The sequence below is a fragment of the Zingiber officinale genome, chromosome 1A, assembly GCF_018446385.1.
Source record: "Zingiber officinale cultivar Zhangliang chromosome 1A, Zo_v1.1, whole genome shotgun sequence".
Classification (NCBI taxonomy): domain Eukaryota; kingdom Viridiplantae; phylum Streptophyta; class Magnoliopsida; order Zingiberales; family Zingiberaceae; genus Zingiber; species Zingiber officinale.
In genome coordinates, this window is record NC_055987.1 from 44083906 (window position 1) to 44108211 (window position 24306).

General features: G+C 44.9%; 1 protein-coding gene across 1 annotated transcript; it reads right to left on the reverse strand.

Annotated features, from left to right (window-relative positions):
• Positions 1-1908: 1908 nt before the first annotated feature.
• LOC122023930 (E3 ubiquitin-protein ligase WAV3-like) lies at positions 1909-6244 on the reverse strand. The gene is made up of 2 exons (XM_042582373.1): positions 5848-6244; positions 1909-4065 (listed from the first exon to the last, which is right to left on the reverse strand). Exons 1-2 carry the CDS (start codon positions 6070-6072, stop codon positions 2203-2205), a joined length of 2088 nt encoding a protein of 695 aa, XP_042438307.1. The 5' UTR covers positions 6073-6244; the 3' UTR covers positions 1909-2202.
• Between the last annotated feature and the right edge of the window lie 18062 nt (positions 6245-24306).

Genomic DNA, 24306 nt, shown 5'->3' on the forward strand with positions numbered 1-24306 from the left:
CTCATTCCTAATTAATTTAAACGCATTCTAAATTTGTTTATTTTTAATTTTAATTTTAAAACTCTAATAAAAAAAAATAAAATTTGAATGTGCCTTATGGACAAAATCAAATTTGAAGAATTTGTGAAGGAAAAGTGCATGATAGCCGCCATATTGCAGCAAATACATGCAATGAAAATCAAATATTTATGAACGGGATGACTGATTCACCACTTAAGCAACAAAATTATGATCAATTCATCCCGTTGGATGGATGTTACTTGGTGAATCAGGTTTTTTCAATGATCAATTCAAGACTGGATTTAACCACCGGAGACTTCATGTTTGCTAGCCGGAAACAACATTTTTTTATATATATATATACATTATCTTTTTAGTAACTCCATGGAATCGTAGCATCCTCAACAGTTCAATGCTCCCGTCCATAGTGACCGGTTAAAGCTAGACACAAGTTCTTCTTCTTGATATTGAACTCCTATTGTCTGTTTATCCAGATTGAGGACCTACGGAAGGGGGAAGAGGCTGTCCGCTTACTTGCGTGTGAGGACCTCCGAGCAGAGCTATAGATCGACTGTGGCTTGAATGGTTGAGGCGGAAATTAAAGTGGTTCCGCCCTATTTGGATAGGCAAAAACTTATTCACAGATGAATCGGTGGTTGGATTTTTAAATTTGGATGATTATTTCGGAATAAGTAAATGAAGAAAAAGATAGATAATTCATTCTTTTTATTTAATTTTTAAATTCCTCTTTCCAAATATAGAGAGCATTAAGAAAAAAAGATAGACCAATTACCTAATGGCTCTCCTAATATGTAGTGAGATAAATATAGATATGTAAATGTTAGATATAAAATGGGATAAATTTTAGATTGTTTTCCTGAAAATTACGTAGAAGATATCATGTATCTATCACGTGCAATACACCCTGGATATATAGAGAGCATCAAGGATATGTAGAGTGGATATACAGAGTGATGGCCACTGTTGGTGGTAAAAATTGTCAAAGAAAGAAGTTAAGATGGCATCCAAATTCTAAAGATTGGAACCGTCCAGCATGGACCACAATTCCCACCCACATGCAATCGATCCTCAACCCTGACAGGACGGGGTCCAATTACCACATGCAAGGTTCCATGGAAAGAGGAAAAGCTAAATGTGACACTATAAGTCATGTGGAAGTCGATGACTAACCTGCCAGTCAAGAGCTCTACTACAGAGCGAGAGCAAAACAGGTGACAGACATAGGAGACACATTGTCCAAGCTCTCTGTACACCTCATGTTTGGCTTGAAGGGAACGTAAGCTCTGATCTTGTACTGTCACGAGTCACGAGTCACGAGTCACGAGTCACGAGGTCAATAGATTAATGTTATTGGACCCATGCAAGTGGAGTTAGAGAAACGAAAAAAAAAACTGAAATTAAATTAAACTGATTGTACACTTTTGACCATTCTCTACGCCATGATATAAGCTAATTTAAAAGGTTCTAATCACCATCACATTCAAGCTAAATTTGTTCCAAAATAATAAGGGGCATTGACCTAACTTAATCTAGTCAACTAAACGAATTGTCTCTAGCAAAACAATGTCACGAAGGAATCATGTCACACAACTGTGCTGTAAATAAGTCCTATGGCACAATTTATTTGAAGGAAAATGTGCCAATATTTTTTTGTTATTAACCGTATGAACAAATGTTGAAGTGTGGAAAGGCTCCAAAATGCACGAGCATAAAGAGCGAACACATGAGTTAGATACCTTTTAATATGTCCATCCCTGTCTTCTGGGGTCCTAAATTGCCGCCATAATTTTATCAGTTTTATCCAGCACTATCTACACAAAGGAAACTATAAGTATATATCAACTTGCATCAATATATTAACTTGATAAAGAAAACAAAAAAAAAAACTAGCAAACTAAAGAATGTTTCACAGATCATGCGGCGTTTGTTCTTTATCTCAACAACCACAAAGGCACAAAGGGACAAAGGTATACTTGTTTCATATACATACAATCTTTATATACACGCCATTAGACCCATTTAACAATAGGTAGAATAAATCCCAATCTACTTAACCAATCCGACTTATTCATTCGCAGTAAAACAATGGCTCCAGAACCAATTTAAAAGGCCTTCTCTTAGTTCTTCAGGATGTACCTACACTTGCCCATTTTCTCCCACAACCAACTGAAGATTAACAAATTACCTGGGTTTTGGTCCTGCCGGAAATGACATTGTGTGACGCATCTTGGAATTTGAATGCTGTATCGCAGGACTAAATGTTTGGGACCTCTGTATCATATCAGCCATGGAAGGTGTCTGATAGGATTGAGTAAAGTTTCCGCTATGGGTTGAGTCCCCCCGCATAGTTGCCCGCTGGCACAAGTGGGAGCTCAAACCTGACAAAACATATGCTCGTCCTGATGCCTCATATCGTTGTCGATCAACCATTCTCGCTTGCATCTCCGTGAGCTCCGCATCAAGGGTTGCGCACAGTTGGTCACCTGATTTTGCAGCCTCAGACTCAAGAATCCTTTTACGGCATTCTTCCAGTAAACAAACAGCTTCTGAGAGTTCACCATGCTCAGCAGCTGCCTTTGCTTTGGCCATGGCCTCTGCAGCGTGGAGTCGGTTCCTTTGACGATCAACCTCGATTGAGACTGGTTGTGACACCACTGACTCTGGCCTAGAAATCTTCAATTCTACAGCTGCTGGACTAATTACTCCCTTTGTCACGGGATCACTATACACACAGCTAACTTTGAGAAGTTGAGTCTCATGGTGGTCAGGAGGAACATTGACAGAAACAAGATAGTCCCTCTCTTCATCAGCGTACAAGTCCCCAGCATCTATGGTCCCACTACGTCGAGCATCTCTAATCCAACTAGCATATCGGCCAGATTTTATGCATTGTAGCTGTACATCGTGATGCAGGCACTCAAGCTGCACATGCATTTCTTGCACAACCACACTAAGAAGCCCTCCGATGCACTGAGCAAATGCATCCTGGATTGCACCCTCAGCTTCAATGAACGAGAACGTTCCCCCAGAGGTCTCAGAGATTGAATGCATTGATACAGAATCATGATCAGAACCAAATCCAAACACATGAACAGGTACATTATGGACAGTTCCATCTCGAATAGATGATGGCACAAGTGACCTATAGTCTGGTTGCATGTGTCGTCCATTACGCATTGCTGGAGAAAGGATATAGGTATCCTGCCCATCAGACAATAGGATGATGCTGCAGACAGGATTCTTCTCCTTGCGTTCTTGGATCACTTTGGCACCTTTCCTAAGTCCCTCTGTGATATTTGTTCCACCGCTTGTTGCCAGTGCATTGACAGCCTGCAATGCCTCCTGGCGGCCAAATTCAGACATTCGACGAAGTGGAAAGAGCCTTCTGGCAGTAGATGAGAAGGCAATAACGGACAATCTATCAAGCGGGCCGAGATTTTGGATCACAAATCCCATTGCCTGCTTCAGAAGTGAAAGTTTAGTGCCTGACATGCTACCACTTACATCAAGCACTGTCACAATATCGACTGGGGCTCGATGTGTTCTAGGAAATTCATCACCTACATGGACATTTTGTGATGAAGTCTCTGTTCTGGGAGCAAGAGGAGCCTTGAGATGAATCAAAATTGTAAAGTTATCTGTCGAAGTTGACTCTGGAATAGCTGAATATTCTGGGGATGTTGTTATCACTACAGTGTTGGCGAATCCACTGTGGCAAACTCCAGAAGCTTTGGGGGTGGTGTCTAATGCTTCATCATCATTGAAAATGCACGGCTCCAAATTGAGCAAGAGGCGATGCTGAAAACTATAAGCATGATGCCTATTTATGTTCACTGGATTAACTGTTGACCTTGCACGAGGAGAATTAGAAGGGCCTTGGAATGGTATTTCCTTCCATTTTGCTCTACAAACTGGACAGACATGGTTGCCATACTTTATGCATGAGGCAATACAATGGAAGTGGAAGCTATGCGAGCATTCTGCAGTAAAGATTGCATGACCTTGCCCTGGTTTCATGGTTGTCAGACATATGGCACACGTCCTCTAGATATAGATAAAAGGGAGATTAATTTCATATAGCATGTCCGACATTATGTTGCTATAGAGTAAGAAACTGAAAAGCATGAAGCTCAACTAATATACAATCTGAGAATAAAAGTAAGAGAAAAAACAAACAAACAACAGTGATAGAACAAACAATAAAAGCAAATTAATTGTTAATAAAACATTAAATTGTTACAGAAGTCTCCTTCCCAATATATATGCATAATTCAGAGAGATAATAACTATCAAAACAACCACAAACTTGACATTTTCCAAGCATATCAGAATAATATCAAGCCTTGAGTTTGTTGAGATTTTTGTCAAAAAGAAACAAAGGCTAATAATCATACAAATGCATGGAAGAGGGCGTTACTCTAACAAGATTTTGGAATATTTTTGCTATAAACTTCTAAGAATGCCAATAGTATAATACATTTTAAATTGATTCAAAAAAGTAGCTGAAAATCGAGATAATTTGGTTATATTCTATAGGTGTATATGATGTACTACTTGATCATCGAAGCATAACTAATGAATGCATGCCTACAGAACTTGTAGATGTTGATCGAATCATGAAAAATTTAATCATTGACAATATTAGAACCTAGGACACCCAAATTCTCTATCCAGATTAGAAGTGATAACATTGAGAAATTAAACATTTATTTTTGGTAAATGACAAGAAAATGAAAGGGAAATGATTTGAATGATTATAAGTGAAACATAGGTAATAAGCATGACAAGTGCAGATCAAAAGTGATAACGATTGTAAAATGGACAATCCGCAACATGATTTAGAAGGTTCCAGAAGGATCTGGCCAGGTATAATATGCAAACAACCTCTATTTCAAACAACATAATCCAACATTATTTTGAGGATTAACTAACTTGCTCCTTGTTCCACCTTACTGGGAACAACAACCACTCTGTTTGACGAATGAAAGGGTAGGCTTTAAAGGACATTGTCCCATGTAAACCTTATGGCTTTCAGCCAATGAGAATAATAGAACTTTGTTGGAAACATAGCAAATATTGTCAAATAAGGTAACCATTTCAAATTCTGATGAATCTAGAAAGTAACTATAGTTCTAACAGAAAGGGTCAGCTAAATCTGTAATATGTGCTTTAATGAAACTTGATCACAACCATCTGTGTAACTAGAATTAGCATAATATAAAACTAACTATTCTACTTTAAACTTATAATGCAATAGAATAAACACATTAATGGTTGTTAGGGGGATCAAGGTGATCTTCACCAGGGATGAGGAACTTGAGGACTTCAAATAAAAACACCCTTATGTCCCAAACATCATGCCTTTTTGTTGAATTTTAGTGTAGGATACATCAAAAGGCGGGATAATGATCGTGAAAACTCCAGATCTGCTGCTGCAAGCTTGCAGCATCATTTTCTAACTAAATTAGTAGCACGTTTCAAGTTAGGGCAAGAATATGCAACGAAAAGTTAGAATATGATCCCATTTTCTTTTGATAAGCACAACATGCAACGGATGATGACTGAGATCACACAACGATCTCTACATGGCAGTGAAAGTGGCAATGGAAAAAACAAGTAGGCATGTAGAGAACCAGGAGAGAGAGAGAGAGAGAGAGAGAGAGACTGCACGTTCCACGCCTAATTGAAACACTAGCTGAGCACTAAACAGATCCAGAGACCAAGCGCGGACACTGACGCGACCTTTGGAATTTGCTTACCCACTCGATAGATCGAAACCAAAATCCCATGAGACCAATAGATCAAAGAGGAGCAAGTGCATCCTACCTTGGAAAGGCCGCTGCCGGACGTGGAAACCCGCGGGCGGACGCCTGAGGACAACTGAGTGGGAGTGGGCGGCTGTGAATCCGACGGATCTGGCGATGGCGAAGCGGCGGAGGGGTCCGAGGGCGTGACAGGGGGCCTGACGTCGTTATCGCCTTCTTCAGCCAGGGGAGAATCGACGCAGAGCTTGAAACCCCTTAGGGCCTTCCTCCACCCGCTCCCGCCCATTCGATCTGCCAATCTTCACCCGATCGCCGGCCGTCCCTACAGAAGGCGGAGGAGAGAGCGAAAGGAACGAAGGGAAGCGAGTGATTCCCGTACGGGGAGGGTGCCGGTGGTAGTTGCGGGTAATTATCGTCGGCCGGCGGTGGGAGGAGGCTACTCGTTGATTGGATGAGGAATTGAGGTTTAACTTAAAGATAAGCGAAAATTTCGGTTCACTCTTTAAAGTTTAAGGAAATTCTTAAAATGCTCCCAAAAACTCAATATATTTTTAAAATGCGACTTGATATTTATTAATATTAAAACCCCTTCGAATATCGATATTTTAATAATAGAAAAAAAATTCTTCATTAATAACAGACCAATTTAAAAAGCAATCTAATAGATAAAATAAAATATTCTCATACACTTCGACAAAAATAGAAATATTAATAAAGTGTAAGAGGGATTTTAAACTTTATCCTGAAATTAATTGTTGTATTTAAAAATATTTTAAATTTTAAAAGCAATAAAAATTTTAGAAGTACGTTGAAAATACGTAAATGTTTATAGAGTGGAATTAAATTTCCACTAAAGGATAAGTATCGTTGAACACAAAGACATTTCGATGTGCTACTACTAAAACCACAAATCTTTCAACGTTGATATTTTTTATCACTAAATAAAATAAATGATTTTTTTTTTAAAAAAATATTTATTAAGAGGAAAGTGTTTCCTTTTAATTATAATATAACCATAAAAAATAAAAATGTATTCCAAATTATATAAATCATCGAAAAAATGTCTCGTTTTCAAATAAAAAAATCGAAATGACGTCTCATCTAATATTATATAATCAAAATACTCCTTATTTTAATATTATTATAGCAGCTACATGTAAAAATAATAATTATTTTATTTTAATCAAAATTAATATATATAAAAAATAGTGTTATACCAAAATAATTTTTAAATTATATCAAAATTATTTAAAAATAATTATTAGCTAAATTTGAAATCCTAAAAGTTGAATCTTAAATCTTAAATTGGAACACTATTATATTAAAAAAAATAATCAACTTATTCAAAATTATTTACTTAATTAAAATCATCTTAAATTAATTAAAATTATTTTAAAATAATATAATATTAATTGATACACATTGTAAGAGTTAATCGTAGTTTAGTTATTATAATAATACTGAGAGTAAGAATATAATATTTTTAAGATAAAATATGTCATGGGATGTCCATTCATTTTTTTTATTTTTATATTTTTTATTTTATTTTATTTTATTATAAAGAGAACTCCTTTTTTACAATTTACATTATTTAGAGGGCCTTTTTAATTTTTACCCTTATATAATTTCATAAATGTAAATATTTTGTGATTCATAAAATAAGATTATAATTTTTTTATTTGATTTGATGAGTTAGGATTAGGTTTTTTAAAAATAAGATAAAATCCAAATGGATTGGTTAAGTTAAAAGCAAAAAATGTTGAAAAACAAGTCCAATTAATTAATTAAATAAGTAGGATGCATCGATGGGTCTGTTGAACTTAATTTAGTGAGTAGGTTAGATGATTTAATTGGACTGATTGTTAAATAGAATGAATAAATTAGTTAGACTGAATGAGTGAACTGAGTTAGTCAAAGTGGTTTTATCAAACTAAATCGAGTAGTTCATGTCAAATAAAATATTTTATATAAATATATTATTATTACTATGAAAATTAATGTTTATAATTATACGAATGAAATATAAACGTGATTTGGACGAATGACTCGAGGTTTATTTATTTCACTTCTTAACCCCTTAAACTTTAATAATCTCCGGCATAAGAGGCAAACACCTTGATGTATTAGGCCACGAAACCGAAATCTATTTTAAAAGATTAAAATAATTATGGTGGAATTTTGTTTTGAGAATAAAGGAGTGAATAAGAAACCTTCATGCATATGCATACACAAACGTTACGATATAATAGTTATTTTGGGCAGAGTGTCATGGTTAAGTCCTATAATAATAAATCAAGGATCTAAAATTTAAAATTCAATTCCTATATATTATCTTTTGTACTCTACTAAAATCTGTTAGTGAATCACTTTTAAATCATCATTATGTTTTCTTCTCATAGGATAAGTGAAAAAGTGATTAATCTAGAATAATAATAATAATAATAATAATAATAATAAGCTTGAAACATTTGTTCTTTGTATTACGAACGCTAACCTTTAAAAAATAACTTCAACCGACTTATCTTTATTTTTAATGTGGTGATAAAACTCTATCCATCAAGAATCGGTCATGATAAGACTAAAAAAGGAGGATTATATTAGGTTATAAATAAATATTAAAACTAAGATAAATTTTTAATGAATGTATTAATTAAATTATTGTGCTAGTGTTAAGTTGCTTTTTTTTTAAAGAATGTTTTTTAAGATTTGATTGTAATATCTCAATAATGACAACTTAGGTATAGTACCAAATATGTAAGAGAGTGTTGCATGGTCCGACTATAATATATCGGTAAGGATCATAACATCTCTATGAGAAATTGGGTGTTGTATTAAATAGATAAGAGTTCTCACACCATAGGTTGGATAAAACAAATATTATAGGAAAACTAATAGTCTAAAATTTGGAACATGAAACATATGTATTGGTGTGGAAAGCATCCGACGATCGAACCTAAGTTTTGATAATGGCAAAGGGTGTTGGGACTGATTATGTAACTAGAGGGAGGGGATGAATAGCTCGGTGCGCTCGTCGTGCTCTTCGTTGCTTATTTCTTCAAGATATGCAGCGTAAAATACAAAGAAACAAAATACACAACGCTAACAAGAGAATTTACTTGGTATCCACCTCACAAGAGGTGACTAATCCAAGGATCTACACACTCACGCACCCTCCACTAATAAAACACTCCTTTATGGTAACTACCAAAGGCGGAGAAGCCCTACAAGTTCACACTACAAGAAGAAAGGGAAAGGGAACAAAATACAAGCAAAAGCTTACAAGTTTGCACAAGAAAAACCCTAACCCTAGATTTCTTCTTCTTGTTGTAGATCCGCCTCTTGACTTAGAAGACCCTCCAAGAACTTCAAGAACTGGCGGTGAGAACTCTATGGAGAAACTCTGTGAAGATCTATGCTCGCTGGAGAAGAAGGCCGTGGAAGTTCTTCCGAGAGAACAGCTCGCCAGTAGCTAAATATGACGTCAACGGTCAGATCCCGATCGATTGGATCGATAAGTCGATCGATCCAGAGCGCCTCTGTACTCTCGGGAATTGCCTGGATCGATCGGCTGATCGATCCAGCCTTTATCGCGCAGAATCGCGACCCCCAATCGATCCACTGATCGATTGGAGGCTCCCAATCGATCCACTGATCGATTGGGAGGCTTTTTGTTCTGGCGACACTTCTCCCCAATCGATCCACCGATCGACTGGGAGAAGGCTTGTCACGGGGACTCTCCCAACCGATCGATTGGGCATGAGCCAATCGATCGGTTAATCGATCCAGCCCATGTAAGACTTGACAAATCAAGTCCAAACATCCCTCAAACCAACATCCGGTCAACCATGACCTGTTGGTACATCATGCCTAGCATCTGGTCACCCTTGACCTACTAGGACTCCCTTACCAAGCGTTCGGTCAATCCCTTTGACTCACTTGGACTTCCACCAGATGTCTGGTCAACCTTGACCCATCTGGATTTCCTCGTGCCAAGTATCCGATCAATCCCTTTGACCTACTTGGACTTCCCAACACCAGATGTCCGATCACCCTTGATTCATCTGGATTTCCTTGCCTGACTTCACTCACCAGGACTTCCTTTCTGCCTAGCTTCACTCACTAGGTCTTTCACATCTGCCTGGCTTCACTCACCAGGACTTCCTATCTGCCTGGCTTCACTCACCAGGACTTCTCTTCTGCCTAGCTTCACTCACTAGGTCTTTCACCTGGCTTCACTCACCAGGACTTCTCTTCTGCCTAGCTTCACTCACTAGGTCTTTTACCTGGCTTCACTCACCAGGATTTCTCTTCTGTCTAGCTTCACTCACTAGGTCTTTCACCTGGCTTCACTCACCAGGATTTCTCTTCTGCCTAGCTTTACTCACTAGGACTTTCCGTCTGCCTGGCTTCACTCACCAGGACTTCCCTGTCAAGTATCCAGTCAATTGTAACCTACTTGACTTTCCTTTGCAATCTCATCACATGAACAATTGCACCTGCAATCTCCATGTCTTGTCTCCATGTATTGTCAAACATTGAAACCCAAACATCAAGACTCGAGCTTGAACCAATTCAAGCTCAGTCAACCAGGTCAACCTTGACCTAGGGAATATTGCACCAACAATCTCCCCCTTTTTTATGTTTAACAATACCACTTAACAATACCACATGTAAGTTAGGCTAATCACATAACCTGAACTTACTTCATGCCAATATGAGAATGAAGGCCTAACTTAATCTTACATTCTCCCCCTATTGGCACACATCAAAAAGAAACTCTCCCCCTGAAGAGTTACTCATCCGTTGTTCACAACTTCACTCGTTGTTCACTACACGATTCAAATAAAGGTCTTATACCCTTTATTTTCATCAAATGCTCATCCTTGAGCATATACCACTAAACAATGAAGATATCTACTCTTCATTTCATTCAAATGCCCAACCTTGAGCATTTTAGCTAAAGAAGGTTAACCATCTTCCAAGGTGTATGAAAAATATTTTTCATGTCCCTAAAGAGTAACTCCCCCTAAAGACATGCACGAAACTTCTGTCATTGCACCAACAATGACTTGGAATCCCTAAACCTTTAGGAAACCCAAAATTAGAAGTTTTGAGGTTCATAAATTCAATAAAGAAACCAAACCTCAACCTAAACTTCTACTTAGTCTTCTTTAACCAAACCGTCTTTGTTTTCATCGAAAAAAAACTCCCCCGAATAGTATACAAATGTGTTTTGAGGGGTTAGGAATGGTTACCTAGACTAAAGGGAGTTCAAAATGCTGAAATCAGGCTTTACCATCCAAAATCAGCATTCCCAATCGATTGGAGTTGAGTTCTAATCGATTGAACCCTGCTGAATTGATCCACTGATCGATTCAGACTGCGTGGATCGATCGGCTGATCGATCCAACGAGCTTCTGCTCGCGAGAAAACTCTTCTCAATCGATCGCCCGATCGATTGAGGCACTTCAATCGATCGGGTGATCGATTGAAGCACTGAAAAACTGAAATTCAATTTCAGTGAATTTCATAACCCCCTAGAAAATTCTATAAAATTCAAAAAATTATGAAAATCGTTGTAGACATTATTTAGGGCATATATTATCATGGAAAAATAGTTTTCTAAGAAAATACTTCATATTTTCCAAGATTGACACAAACTAGAAAACTTGTAAAAACTTTAGTGTTTTCCTCTAGTTTGTGTCTTAACTTTTTAATGATGATTACTATCAAAAGATAGCCTTCACCAAGGTTTTCCAAAAGCATTTTAAAACCATTTTCCAAACTAATATCCAACCATGTTCCTTGGGTTCAATGCACATGACTTGTACATTAGCTTTCCCAATTGATCCTGTCCGAACCAGGGGTCAACGAACGCTGGGGATGTGGCGCTCCCTGCTGGATCCTCGAGTGCTCCGGCGAACCTGCAACAAAACCGAGCCGGGGGGGTGTCCCGGCGACGGCCCTCCGACGATCAAGTCAGGCGAGGGAATAGATGAAGAAAGTGGCTGCAGGATGAAGACTAGCGTACCTCCGGTGAAGAAATGGAGACCTTATATAGACCTCTCGAAGGAGCCTGGGCGCGCCAATCAAAGCAATCACCTGCTTTCGACCATGCCTAGGTATGGGTCTGTCAGAAGGGCATCCATAAGGTCATACCGCTACTGTATCGACCTCTCTATGATGTGACGGCAAGACCCTCTATCGTGAAATCTTGTGTACGGCATAATCATCAGACATGCCTTTGCTGACATCCCATATCCCGAGCCGAACGAATAGGTCGTTCAGCTAACCTTTGTATCCTCGCCCTTATCCTGGCCGAACGGACTACCCGCTCGGCCCTTCGGTTCCAGCCGGGCAGACACCCGCTCGGCCATTCAGTCCTCCCGCCTTGGCGTCGGAAACCCCAGCCTATGGCTATGTTATCTATGGCTCCGCTCGGACCTGCTCAACTGCTTGACGCGGCCATTACCCGCTTAGTCAGCCCTCCATCCGTCCTCAAGCTGGGACCCTTCAGGAAGTGGGTCCCCCATTCTTACTGCCGGATCACTTGCCTCCCCTTCAAGTCTAGTCGAAGGAGGCAGTGAGTCCGACTGACTGGACTATGTGTCCGAGCGGGTGGTCGTCGCCTTACCGTCGCTTATAATATCCCTTGAGTCGTTCGGCCTTTATGCCAAATTCAGCCGCTCGACTCTTCGTTTTGGATGTCTTGGCGCTCAACGTGGATGTTTGCTTGTCTAAATCTTCTCGAAAATCACGCAAATCCTTTTCATTAAGTCGAAGCATGCGCGGTATGGGCGCATTAATTGCGCCTGGTGACAGAGCGCCACGTGGCTCTTCTCGCGTGGCGGTGATGATCCGTACGATGGGACGCCGATTGTTTTGAAATGGACGGTTAGATGATGACCTCGTCTCTCGTGACCTGCATCCGACGGACGAGGCTGACCAGCCTCGTTCGCATAAAGCCTTCGTCTTCGCCCTTACGCTGCATTCTCTGTTTAATTGCGCGTCCTCCGTCGAAGGTGCCCACGGCTGCATCGTTCCGGCTGTCCTAGTTCTTGCCTCTTGGTGGTTTTCGGCTTTCTGGTGATCCTCTCCGTTCATCTTCCCTTAGTAAGCTTCTCCCTTCCTTTCGTTCGGCCTTTCCCTTTCGCGGGGAACTCCTTTCATCCCCTTGCTTGCGAACTTTTATCTGTCCTTCGTTTCCGAGTTTCTTTCGGCTTCCTTCTTTCTTTTTCTTGGTACTTTAGTCATGGCGAGCACTTCCGTACCCGCTGTTGATGTTCATGGTCCCTGGTATATGACCATGGAGAGTAAATTTGACGAGGAGGGCGCTCGGCGTCTCGTTCGGACGTACGGGATCCCGGACGACCATGAAATAGTTGTAGCCGACCCGACCGACCGGCCCCATAACCCGCCGATCGGTACCATTTATTTTTTTCTGGACCAATTCCAGGGCGGCCTTAGATTTCCTACCCATCCATTTATTTTGGAAGTTTGTAATTATTTCCGCATCCCGCTCGGCCAACTTGTGCCGAATTCCTTTAGGCTGCTGAACGGGGTGGTCGTCCTCTTTAGGCTGCATAGTATTCCACTTGACCCCAAAATATTCCACTTCTTCTTCTACCCCAAACAATCCGAGTTGGGCACTTTTATTTTCCAAAGTAGAATAGGCTTCAAATTTTTTGATAATATGCCGACCTCCAACAAGCACTGGAAGGAGTTCTTCTTCTATATACGGCTTCCCGAGCGGCCAGTATTCCGAACCAAATGGCAGACCGCTGTGCCGACCCAGCCGGAGCTCGGCAAATTCAGAAGCAATCCAGCCTAACTTCATGCGGCAAACTGGTTGTCCGGTCAGCGGTACAAAATCGACCAGTTGCTTCTCAAGGGGGTGTTGTACATTTTTGGATTATCTCCCGTTCGGGCCAATCTTCCCTACCGCATGGGTAAGGACTCTTTACTCACTTCACCTTTTTTGTCTAACTGATTTTAATTTTTTCTACTGCAGCTGAAGTCATGTGGCGCTCCAAGGCTACTGATCATATGAAATTGAAAGCCATGGAAATTGAGGCGGCTACCAAAAAAGTACTCGCCGAGCGGGGTCTAATCCCCAGCCGCCCGGCAGCTACAGGAGAGGGGGGGACGCAGTCCGCCCCTGAAACAGAAGTTACCCAATCCGCTTCAACAGAGGTTGAGGCGGATCCTATTTCCTCTGCTCCAGCCGAGTTGGGAGTCCCCCAGGCCGGGGATTCACCACTGGAAGTTTGGCGGAAACGTCGAAGGGACTCCAGCCTTCCGCCGACCCCAGAGGGCGAACTACAGGCGCCGATCGAGATCGCTTCGCCAGATCGCACGCCGTCGCAGATCAGGACCCCCGTGGCCTCGCCCACCGCACAGCCCTCTGGCTCTCCTCCACGGACTCATCGTCGCTTACGACGGTTGGGCGAGACTTCAACCATAGGGGAGTCCTCGGGCCAGGCGACTGCGGCTGAGGAAGTGCCGGCCGGCCACCCGACCATCAAGACTACCCTTCGATTCCCATCGGAGGAATATTTATTGTCTGCCGATCGGCCATCAAGCCTCGTTCATGAAATAACCTTGACGGGTCCGCTCGCCAAACTTTTCGAGGGCCCTTGATTGGTGGCCCTCATGGCCTTAAGCGACTCGGCGATAACCACATCGTGAGCCACTCGGTAGGTTCATTTTCTTCTGCGCCATACTCTTGTTTGGTTTCGATTTTATTATTTCACTTACGATTGGGACAAATCGCTACTAGCCATCGGCTGGCGAGCTGGAGGATCTCATGGAAAAACTCCAAGTCTCGGGGTCCATCGTCGGCGGGAGAAACAAGCCCATGAGGCCGAACAGACGACAGAGGTGGCTCGACTTGAAGGCCTGGTGAAGAAACGCGAAGCAGACGTGAAGCGCGCCAGTAGCCGGAAGAAGCGGGCGATCGCTGATCTGGACAAGATGAAAGTTGAAGTCCGAGCCCTAGATCAACAATCTAAGGATCTGGAAGCCCAATTAACTGCCGAACGGGATGGGCGCTCAGCTGAACGCACTAAAGCGGAGGTGGACCAAAAAGTTCTCCAAGATTCACTAATTGCCTCCCGAGCGGCGCTCAGAAAGTACAAGGAGGGAGAGCCGAGTCGCCTAGCAGCAGCGCGCCAAGAATACCTCCGCTCGGAGCGGTTCGGCGCAAAATTTGGTGGCAACGTCTCCTCAACTTTCGCCGAGGCGGTCAAGGTCACCATGGCGTACTTGAAGAAGGGTGGACACCTTCCTGCTGACCTGAGCATTCCCTCTTCAGATCTGGCGGCTATGATTGACGATATCCCGGACGCCTTTTTTAATTTTGAGGACCCGGAGTGAGGCGAGTTCTTCCAAGTACTTTCTGTATTTCATCCGCTTTGCGGATGTAAAATTTTTGTACGCGCCGTTCGGCCTAGTTGTGTTCCTTTGCTTGTATTTTTGTTTGCCCTTCATTGCCCCTTTTTTTTTTTTTTGTCTGTTTGGTGCTTATCCGTAGAGTCAGTTAAGCTCCACGAGTTCCCCACTAGGCGACCGATCAGGTTAATCAGTTGACTTGTTTTCCTCGAAATCGTTTAGCGCTTGGCTATGCTGTTTGCATTCAGTGAATGCGAAGTATTGGCAAACTGATGGCCGATCAGACTTAATCAATTTAGCACTTGCGAACGCTCGTTATTTGGCGTCCTTAGTTTCGTCCAGTAAGCTCACAGTCGCGGGTTCGACTCTCGATCTTTAACGACGGAGCTCGTCGGCGCGGATATTTATAGCCGGTCGGCGCGGCTCTCGATCTTTAACGACGGAGCTCGTCGGCGCGGATATTTATAGCCGGTCGGCGCGGCTCTCGATCTTTAACGACGGAGCTCGTCGGCGCGGATATTTATAGCCGGTCGGCGCGGCTCTCGATCTTTAACGACGGAGCTCGTCGGCGCGGATATTTATAGCCGGTCGGCGCGGCTCTCGATCTTTAACGACGGAGCTCGTCGGCGCGGATATTTATAGCCGGTCGGCGCGGCTCTCGATCTTTAACGACGGAGCTCGTCGGTCTTCCGCTCGGTTTTTATAGCCGGTCAGCGCGGCTCTCGATCTTTAACGACGGAGCTCATCGGTGCGGATATTTATAGTCGGTCGGCGCGGCTCTCGATCTTTAACGACGGAGCTCGTCGGCGCGGATATTTATAGCCGGTCGGCGCGGCTCTCGATCTTTAACGACGGAGCTCGTCGGCGCGGCTATTTATAGCCGGTCGGCGCGGCTCTCGATCTTTAACGACGGAGCTCGTCGGTCTTCCGCTCGGTTTTTATAGCCGGTCGGCGCGGCTCTCGATCTTTAACGACGGAGCTCGTCGGCGTGGATATTTATAGCCGGTCGGCGCGGCTCTCGATTTTTAACGACGGAGCTCGTCGGCGCGGATATTTATAGCCGATCGGCGCGGCTCTCGATTTTTAACGACGGAGCTCGTCGGCGCGGATATTTATAGCCGGTCGGCGCGGCTCTCGATTTTTAACGACGGAGCTCGTCGGCGCGGATATTTATAGCCGGTCGGCGCGGCTCTCGATCTTTAACGACGGAGCTCGTCGGTCGTCGGTCTTCTGCTCGGGGATTTATAGACGCCGGCTCGTCTCTACGGTTTAACGTCTGGGCTAGACGGTCTTCCGCTCGGAGAGTTTATAGACGCCGGCTCGTCTCTACGGTTTAACGTCTGGGCTAGACGGTCTTCCGCTCGGGGGATTTATAGACGCCGGCTCGTCTCTACGGTTTAACGTCTGGGCTAGACGGTCTTCCGCTCGGAGAGTTTATAGACGCCGGCTCGTCTCTACGGTTTAACGTCTGGGCTAGACGGTCTTCCGCTCGGAGAGTTTATAGACGCCGGCTCGTCTCTACGGTTTAACGTCTGGGCTAGACGGTCTTCCGCTCGGAGAGTTTATAGACGCCGGCTCGTCTCTACGGTTTAACGTCTGGGCTAGACGATCTTCCGCTCGGAGAGTTTATAGACGTCGGCTCGTCTCTACGGTTTAACGTTTGGGCTAGACGGCGCGGATATTTATAGCCGGTCGGCGCGGCTCTCGATCTTTAACGACGGGACTCGTCGGCCTTCCAAGGCTAACTCCTTACCAGGTCGAGCGACCTTGGCCTTCGTATCATATCCCGCGCTAGAACAATATTTATGCCCAGCCGAACAGCACGGGTCATTCGCTTACGAGTAAATATATACACCTCCTGGCCGATCGGCTCGAGGGCCTTCACTTTTTTGAGCATTTTGCATGAATAATTTACCTCCGGCCGAGCGGCTCGGGGCCTTTGTTTTTTTGAGCATTTTGCATGAATAATTTACCTCCGGCCGAGCGGCTCGGGGCCTTCGTTTTTTCGTTGATGATGCCTTATATTTGTTCTCTTGATTTTTCATTTCTACATTTCAAGTATTCAGTCGAAAAAAGTACACAGTATGATTTACATTGGCACACCTTTCACCGCGCCCGGTAAGGCTGGAGGTGGTTCGCGCTCCACGGCCTATCTAGCTGCCGACCGTTCTCATCCTCCAAATAATACGCGCCCGAGCGGAGCTTTTCGATGATTTTGAAGGGGCCTGCCCACGGAGCTTCAAGCTTGCCGACGTCGCCGACCGGCTTGACTTTCTTCCAGACAAGATCGCCGACCTGGAATGATCTGGGGATGTAGTTTTGCTTCATCCGTTGATGGTACGCCATCAGCCGAACAGATGCCTTGGCCCGCTCCTCATCAACCAAATCCAGCTCCATGTTCCTCCGCTCGGCGTTGCCTTCATCGTAACATTGGACCCGGATGGACTCGATGCCGACTTCAACCGGAATGACCGCTTCGCCGCCGTACACTAGATGAAAAGGTGTGACGCCCGTTCCTTCCTTAGGAGTCATTCGGATGGCCCATAAAACGCCCGGCACTTCATCCGGCCAACTTCCTCCCAAGTGGTCGAGCCGAGCGCGCAGAATACGGAGAATTTCCCGATTGGCTACTTCGGCTTGACCGTTGCTTTGGGGGTAAGCCACGGACGTGAAGTGTTGCTCGATGCCGTAGCTTTTGCACCAATCTTCTAGCACCTTCCCTGTGAATTGCCGCCTATTGTCAGAAACCAATCGGCGAGGGATACCGAACCTACAGATGATGTGTTGCCAGATGAATTTTTTGACCATCTGTTCGGTGATCCTGGCTAGTGGCTCGGCCTCCACCCACTTGGAAAAATAATCGACCGCCACCAATAAAAACTGTCGCCGTCGGAAATGGACCCACAATATCCATTCCCCATTGATCGAACGGACACGAAACGGTTGATGCCTTCATCTCCTCTGCCGGTAGGTGGGAGAAGTTGTGATACTTCTGGCACGAAAGGCATGTAGATACTGTCCGAGCGGCATCTATTTGTAAGGTCGGCCAAAAGTATCCAGCTAGCAGGATCTTCTTAGCTAGTGATCGTCCGCCCGGATGCCCTCCGCACGATCCTTGATGTACTTCTTGGAGAATGTAAGCTGAGTCTTCCGAGCTCACGCATTTCAACAGCGGGCGAGAGAAAGCCTTTTTGTAAAGTTGATCGCCGATGAGTGTGAACCGACCGGCTCTTCTTCTCAGCAACTGGGCTTCATTCCGGTCGGCTGATGTAGCTCCCGAGCGGAGGAACTCTATGATGGGTGCCCTCCAGTCGCTTGGAAATGTGAGGCTTTCCATCCGGTCGACGTGCGCCACCAGCAGTACTTTTTCAATTGGTTGCTGAATGGCGACCGGCGTTATAGAACTTGCTAGTTTGGCCAACTCATCGGCTGCCTGGTTCTCCGTTCGGGGAATCTTCTGAATAAGAACCTCTCGGAAAGTAGCTTTAAGTTTTTCAAAGGCCTCAACGTAGAGTTTAAGCCGAACGCTGTTGATCTCAAAGGTGCCAGAAAGTTGCTGAGCGGCCAACTGTGAATCCGAATAGAGAGTCACCCGACCGGCTCCCACATGCCGTGCTGCCTGCAATCCGGCTATGAGGGCCTCATACTCTGCTTCATTGTTGGTGGCTTTGTAGTCCAGCCGGACGGATAGGTGCATCTTTTCTTCTTGGGGTGATAGCAGCAATATTCCAATCCCACTTCCGAGCCGAGTGGAAGACCCATCCACATATATTTTCCACATAGCTTCCGGCTCTGGCCTTTGCACTTCGGTCACAAAATCAGCCAAGGATTGCGCTTTGATCGCCGAGCGGGGCAGGTATTGGATGTCAAATTCACTTAGTTTTGTCGTCCACTTGATGAGCCGTCCGGACGCTTCTGGATTCAACAGTACTCTTCCTAGTGGACTGTTCGTCCGGACAATGATGGTGTGAGCCAAGAAATATGGTCGAAGGCGCCGAGCGGCTAGAACCAAAGCAAAGGCCAACTTCTCGAGCCCAGTGTAACGAGATTCGGCATCTTTTAAAATGTGGCTCAGAAAATACACCGGCTGTTCCTCGCCGCTGGACGTGCTGAGCCTACAGCATGCTCAGTTGAAGACAGATAAATATAAAGTGACTCACCCCCGATCGGCTTGGCTAGTATAGGCAGAGAATTAAGATATGTCTTCAATTCTTCGAATGCTCGGTCGCATTCCTCGTCCCAGTGAAATTTAATGGCCTTGCGCAAAATTTTGAAGAAAGGGAGGCTCCGGTCGGCAGTTTTGGAGATGAATCGGGACAATGCGGTTATCCGACCGGTCAAACGCTGCACTTCCCTTGTATTTCTTGGAGGCGGCATGTCTTGTAGAGCTTTCACCTTGCTGGGATTAGCTTCAATTCCCCGCTCGGTCACTATATACCCCAAGAAACGCCCTCCTTTTGCTCCGAACAGGCACTTCTGGGGATTTAGCTTGACTCCATATTTGCGTAGCGTTCGGAAGGTTTCTTCCATATCCTTGAAGAGATCGGCCGCTCGGGCGGATTTGATAAGAATGTCGTCCACATAAACTTCCAGATTCCGCCCGATCTGCTCCCTGAACACCTTGTTCATCAAGCGTTGATAGGTGGCCCCGGCATTCTTCAATCCGAACGGCATCACATTATAGCAATATGTGTCATCGGTCGTTACGAAGCTTACTTTTTCTTGATCTTCCCGGGCGAGCGGCACTTGATGATAGCCTTGGTAGGCGTCGAGCAAACAAATTAATTCGCAGCCGGCCGTAGAGTCCACCAGGGCAGAGGATAAAAGTCCTTGGGGCATGCTTTGTTCAAGTCCCGAAAATCAATGCAGACTCTCCACTTGTCCCGGCTTGGAGACTAATACTATGTTAGCCAACCAACTCGGCGTACTTCTCGTATATGGCGGCTAGAAGCTTCTCGACCTCACTTGGGATGATGGAGTTACGCTCGACCGAAATCTCTTTTTCTCGCTTTATCGGTAGAGCGTCGGTCGGACATGCAACTCATGCACGCTATGCTCGCGAAATTCGGGCAACTCATGTGTCGACCAGCACGAATATATCATGATTTCGTCGGAGGCATTGGATCGGCTCCTCCTGCTTCTTCTCCAGATCAGAGGCAACAAAAGTCGTGGCCTCCGATCGGGTCGGGTGAATCTGCACTTCCTCTTTTTCTTCATAAATTAAAGAGGGTGGCTTTTCAGTGATGGCATTTACCTCGATTCGAGGCGCCTTCCGAGCGGAGTTGGATTCTGCTCGGACCATCTCAATGTAGCATCGCCGAGCTGCTAACTGATCTCCCCGTACTTCTCCCACCTTGTCTTCGACGGGGAACTTCATCTTCTGGTGGAAGGTTGAGACGACCGCTCGGAATTCGCCGAGCGCCGGTCGTCCCAAAATGACGTTGTAGGACGAGGGAGAGTCGACCACCACGAAATTTATTGTCCTGGTCCTCCTGAGCGGCTCCTCTCCCAGCGAGGTAGCCAGCCGGATCTGTCCGACCGGCTGAACTTCGTTACCCGCAAACCCGTAGAGCGGGGTTGTCATGGGAAGCAGCTCGACTCGATCAATTTGCAGCTGGTCAAACGCCTTCTTGAATATGATGTTGACCGAACTCCCTGTGTCAACAAATATGCGGTGAATAGTGTAATTTGCTATTACCGCTTTAATGAGCAGAGCGTCGTCGTGGGGCACTTCAACTCCTTCTAAGTCCCCGGGCCCGAAAGTGATTTCCGGTCCACTTGCCCGCTCTTGGCTGCAACCGACTGCGTGGATCTGGAGCTGCCGGACGCCCGCCTTTCTGGGTCGGTTAGAGTCTCCTCCGGTCGGCCCACCAGCAATAACGTTGATCTCGCCCCGGGCAGTATTGCTCCTGTTTTCCTCTTCCCGAGTGGACGGTCGGGACCACTCTCTGGACGCCCGACGATTCTCCTGTCTTGGAGATCGGTGCCGATCGGGCGTCTGTTGATGTCGCCTCTCGGTGCGGGTCCGGTCGACTTCATGGGTCCTTTGTCTCCTGTCGATGGGAGGAGACCGTCGTTCGGCATTCCTGGGAACGGGATTAGCCACGAAGGGAAGATTTCGACAATCCCTCGTGTTGTGCGTGTCCATCCGGTGGAAGGAGCAGAACATAGGGGTCCATCTCTTCTTTGGCTTGGGCCGAGCGGCAGCCACCTCTTGTACGTGTGATCTGGCGTGGGGGGATCGGATTGCTTCGGCCCTCGGTCCTCTGGGCGGCTGATGAGCGGCGTGCTGTTTCCGTTCGGCATGAATAGGTGCCCGCTCGGTTGGAGTTTCCTTTTTACGGGCGGCTTGCGCTTCTTCTACGTTTATGTATTCGTTGGCCCGTTGTAGCATGTGATCATAATCTCGGGGCGGCTTCCGGATGAGCGACCAGAAGAAGTCCCCATCCACTAGGCCTTGTGTGAAGGCATTCATCATGGTCTCCGATGTGGCCGTTGGAATATCCATCGCCACTTGGTTGAATCGCTGGATATAAACTCGGAGCGATTCACGGGCTTCTTGCTTGATAGCGAACAGACTAACGCTAGTTTTTTGATATCGCCGACTGCTTGCAAAGTGGTGGAGGAAAGCCGTTCGGAAGTCTTTGAAGCTGGTGATAGATCCGTCCGGCAGCCTCCGAAACCACCGTTGAGCCGATCCCGAGAGAGTGGTAAGAAAAACTCGGCATTTTACTCCATCTGTGTATTGATGGAGCGTAGCTGTGTTATCAAACTTACCCAGATGATCATCCGGGTCTGTTGTTCCATTGTACTCGCCGATCGTCGGAGGCACGTAATGCTTGGGCAGAGGGTCTCGTAGAATAGCCTCCGAAAATTGACGATTGATCCGCTCGGGAGATGAGTCCGCTCGGGGGGCTTTCCCCTTTCTGTCATCTCGCCTAGGCATCTCGTCTGAAGAAGATCCTCTATCTCTTCGAGCTGGTACGGCTTCAGGGGTGCGAAATAAGGCTCGATGGAATGCGACGGTGGCTGGAGGTGCTTCCGCTCGGCCACCCGACGCAGACGTTGCTTGTTGCTCCGGCCGCTCGGCTGCTGCTTTCTGTTTTTGCTCCATAAGTTTGGCGGCCCTTATCTCGACCAGAGCATCGAGTTCTTCCGTGGAAAGCGTCACCATGTGTTGTCGTCCATCCTCGTCCATTATTCCCGTTCGGATGCAGGAGCATTCCCACAGACGGCGCCAAATTGATCCTGTCCGAACCAGGGGTCAACGAACGCTGGGGATGTGGCGCTCCCTGCTGGATCCTCGAGTGCTCCGGCGAACCTGCAACAAAACCGAGCCGGGGGGGGTGTCCCGGCGACGGCCCTCCGACGATCAAGTCAGGCGAGGGAATAGATGAAGAAAGTGGCTGCAGGATGAAGACTAGCGTACCTCCGGTGAAGAAATGGAGACCTTATATAGACCTCTCGAAGGAGCCTGGGCGCGCCAATCAAAGCAATCACCTGCTTTCGACCATGCCCAGGTATGGGTCTGTCAGAAGGGCATCCATAAGGCCAGACCGCTACTGTATCGACCTCTCCATGATGTGACGGCAAGACCCTCTATCGTGAAATCTTGTGTACGGCATAATCATCAGACATGCCTTTGCTGACATCCCATATCCCGAGCCGAACGAATAGGTCGCTCGGCTAACCTTTGTATCCTCGCCCTTATCCTGGCCGAACGGACTACCCGCTCGACCCTTCGGTTCCAGCCGGGCAGACACCCGCTCGGCCATTCAGTCCTCCCGCCTTGGCGTCGGAAAGCCCAGCCTATGGCTATGTTATCTCTGACTCCGCTCGGACCTGCTCAACTGCTTAACGCGGCCATTACCCGCTTAGTCAGCCCTCCATCCGTCCTCAAGCTGGGACCCTTCAGGAAGTGGGTCCCCCATTCTTACCGCCGGATCACCAATGATTGGAAAACACATAACTATGTGTTTTGATGAATTTAAAACTCACAAGAATGCACTAAATCAACATCTTGAGTTTTGTTCATCGTCCTAACATCTCACTTATATTTAATGTGTATGAAACCACATACAAGTCACCTTATAGTTCATAGTGAGATGTAAAGTTTGGTTTTGCCCTAATCTGGGGATCATGCATATCTACCTAGGCATTTTGATATTATGAACATCCACCAAGGATGCTATTTGTTAATAAATGTCATTTGTCCTTAAATTTCAAGGAATTAAAATAATGTATGATAATGTTATGGCATACATCAAAGAAAAATAATTTTCAAAAGAAAATTTTCTATGACTATATGATGTATGTATGACATGATATGGTATTTTTATGGTTTTCATAATAAAATATGAATGCAAAAATAAACATGATGTCATGACATATGATGGGCAAATAAAGCATGGCGAATTAGAATAAAAGAAATACCTAGATTATCTATCTAAGTATCCTAAAACCTTGGCTAATTTAAAATTTAAGTCCTAGATTGCCCTTAAGTCCCTAATAAAATGTCAAACTCCCAACTTGACATTTCTTTTACCCATGTTTTGTTGTTCCATTGAAAATACATCAAACATTCTCAACTCATAGCACATATTACCCCAATTAAGAGTAAATAATAATCCTTTTCATTTTCAAATGTTAATAATAACCTTGAAAATGCTCCTTGAGTGTCAACTTCATCATGATTAGGCTAACTACCCTTTCAATTTGAGTTGACACTCTCTAACCCATCTATGGGGTAGAGAAAATGCTCCTAGGAACCCAAAATATATTGGTGCTCCTTGGATGCTCTAGGTACTCGCTAGGGATAACCTCCCTAGATACCTTCCTAGTGACTTTGTTTGGCTTCTTAAAAGCTTTGGTCACCTTTTCTAAGTCAGCCCTAGGGATTTCTTCCCTTGTGACCTTTTTAGTGACTTTGTTAGACTTCTTAGAAGTCTTAGTGACCTTAGTTGCAAAAATACTCCTAGGGATAACTTCTTGTGTACTTTTGACTTGACCCTTAGACCTAGACTTGGTTCCATAGCTATATGGAACCCTATGGTAAGAAATTACATCCTTCTTAGCCTTAGGTTTGTATCCCAAACCTCTATGGTCATTGGATGGCTTTTGTACTCCTAAA

Coding starts and splice junctions, on each gene's coding strand:
- LOC122023930 (XM_042582373.1), bottom strand. CDS start 6,072: ATGGGCGGGAGCGGGTGGAGGAAGGCCCTAAGGGGTTTCAAGCTCTGC. Junction 4,066..5,847: donor CCGGCAGCGGCCTTTCCAAG/GTAGGATGCACT, acceptor ATCTATATCTAG/AGGACGTGTGCCATATGTCT.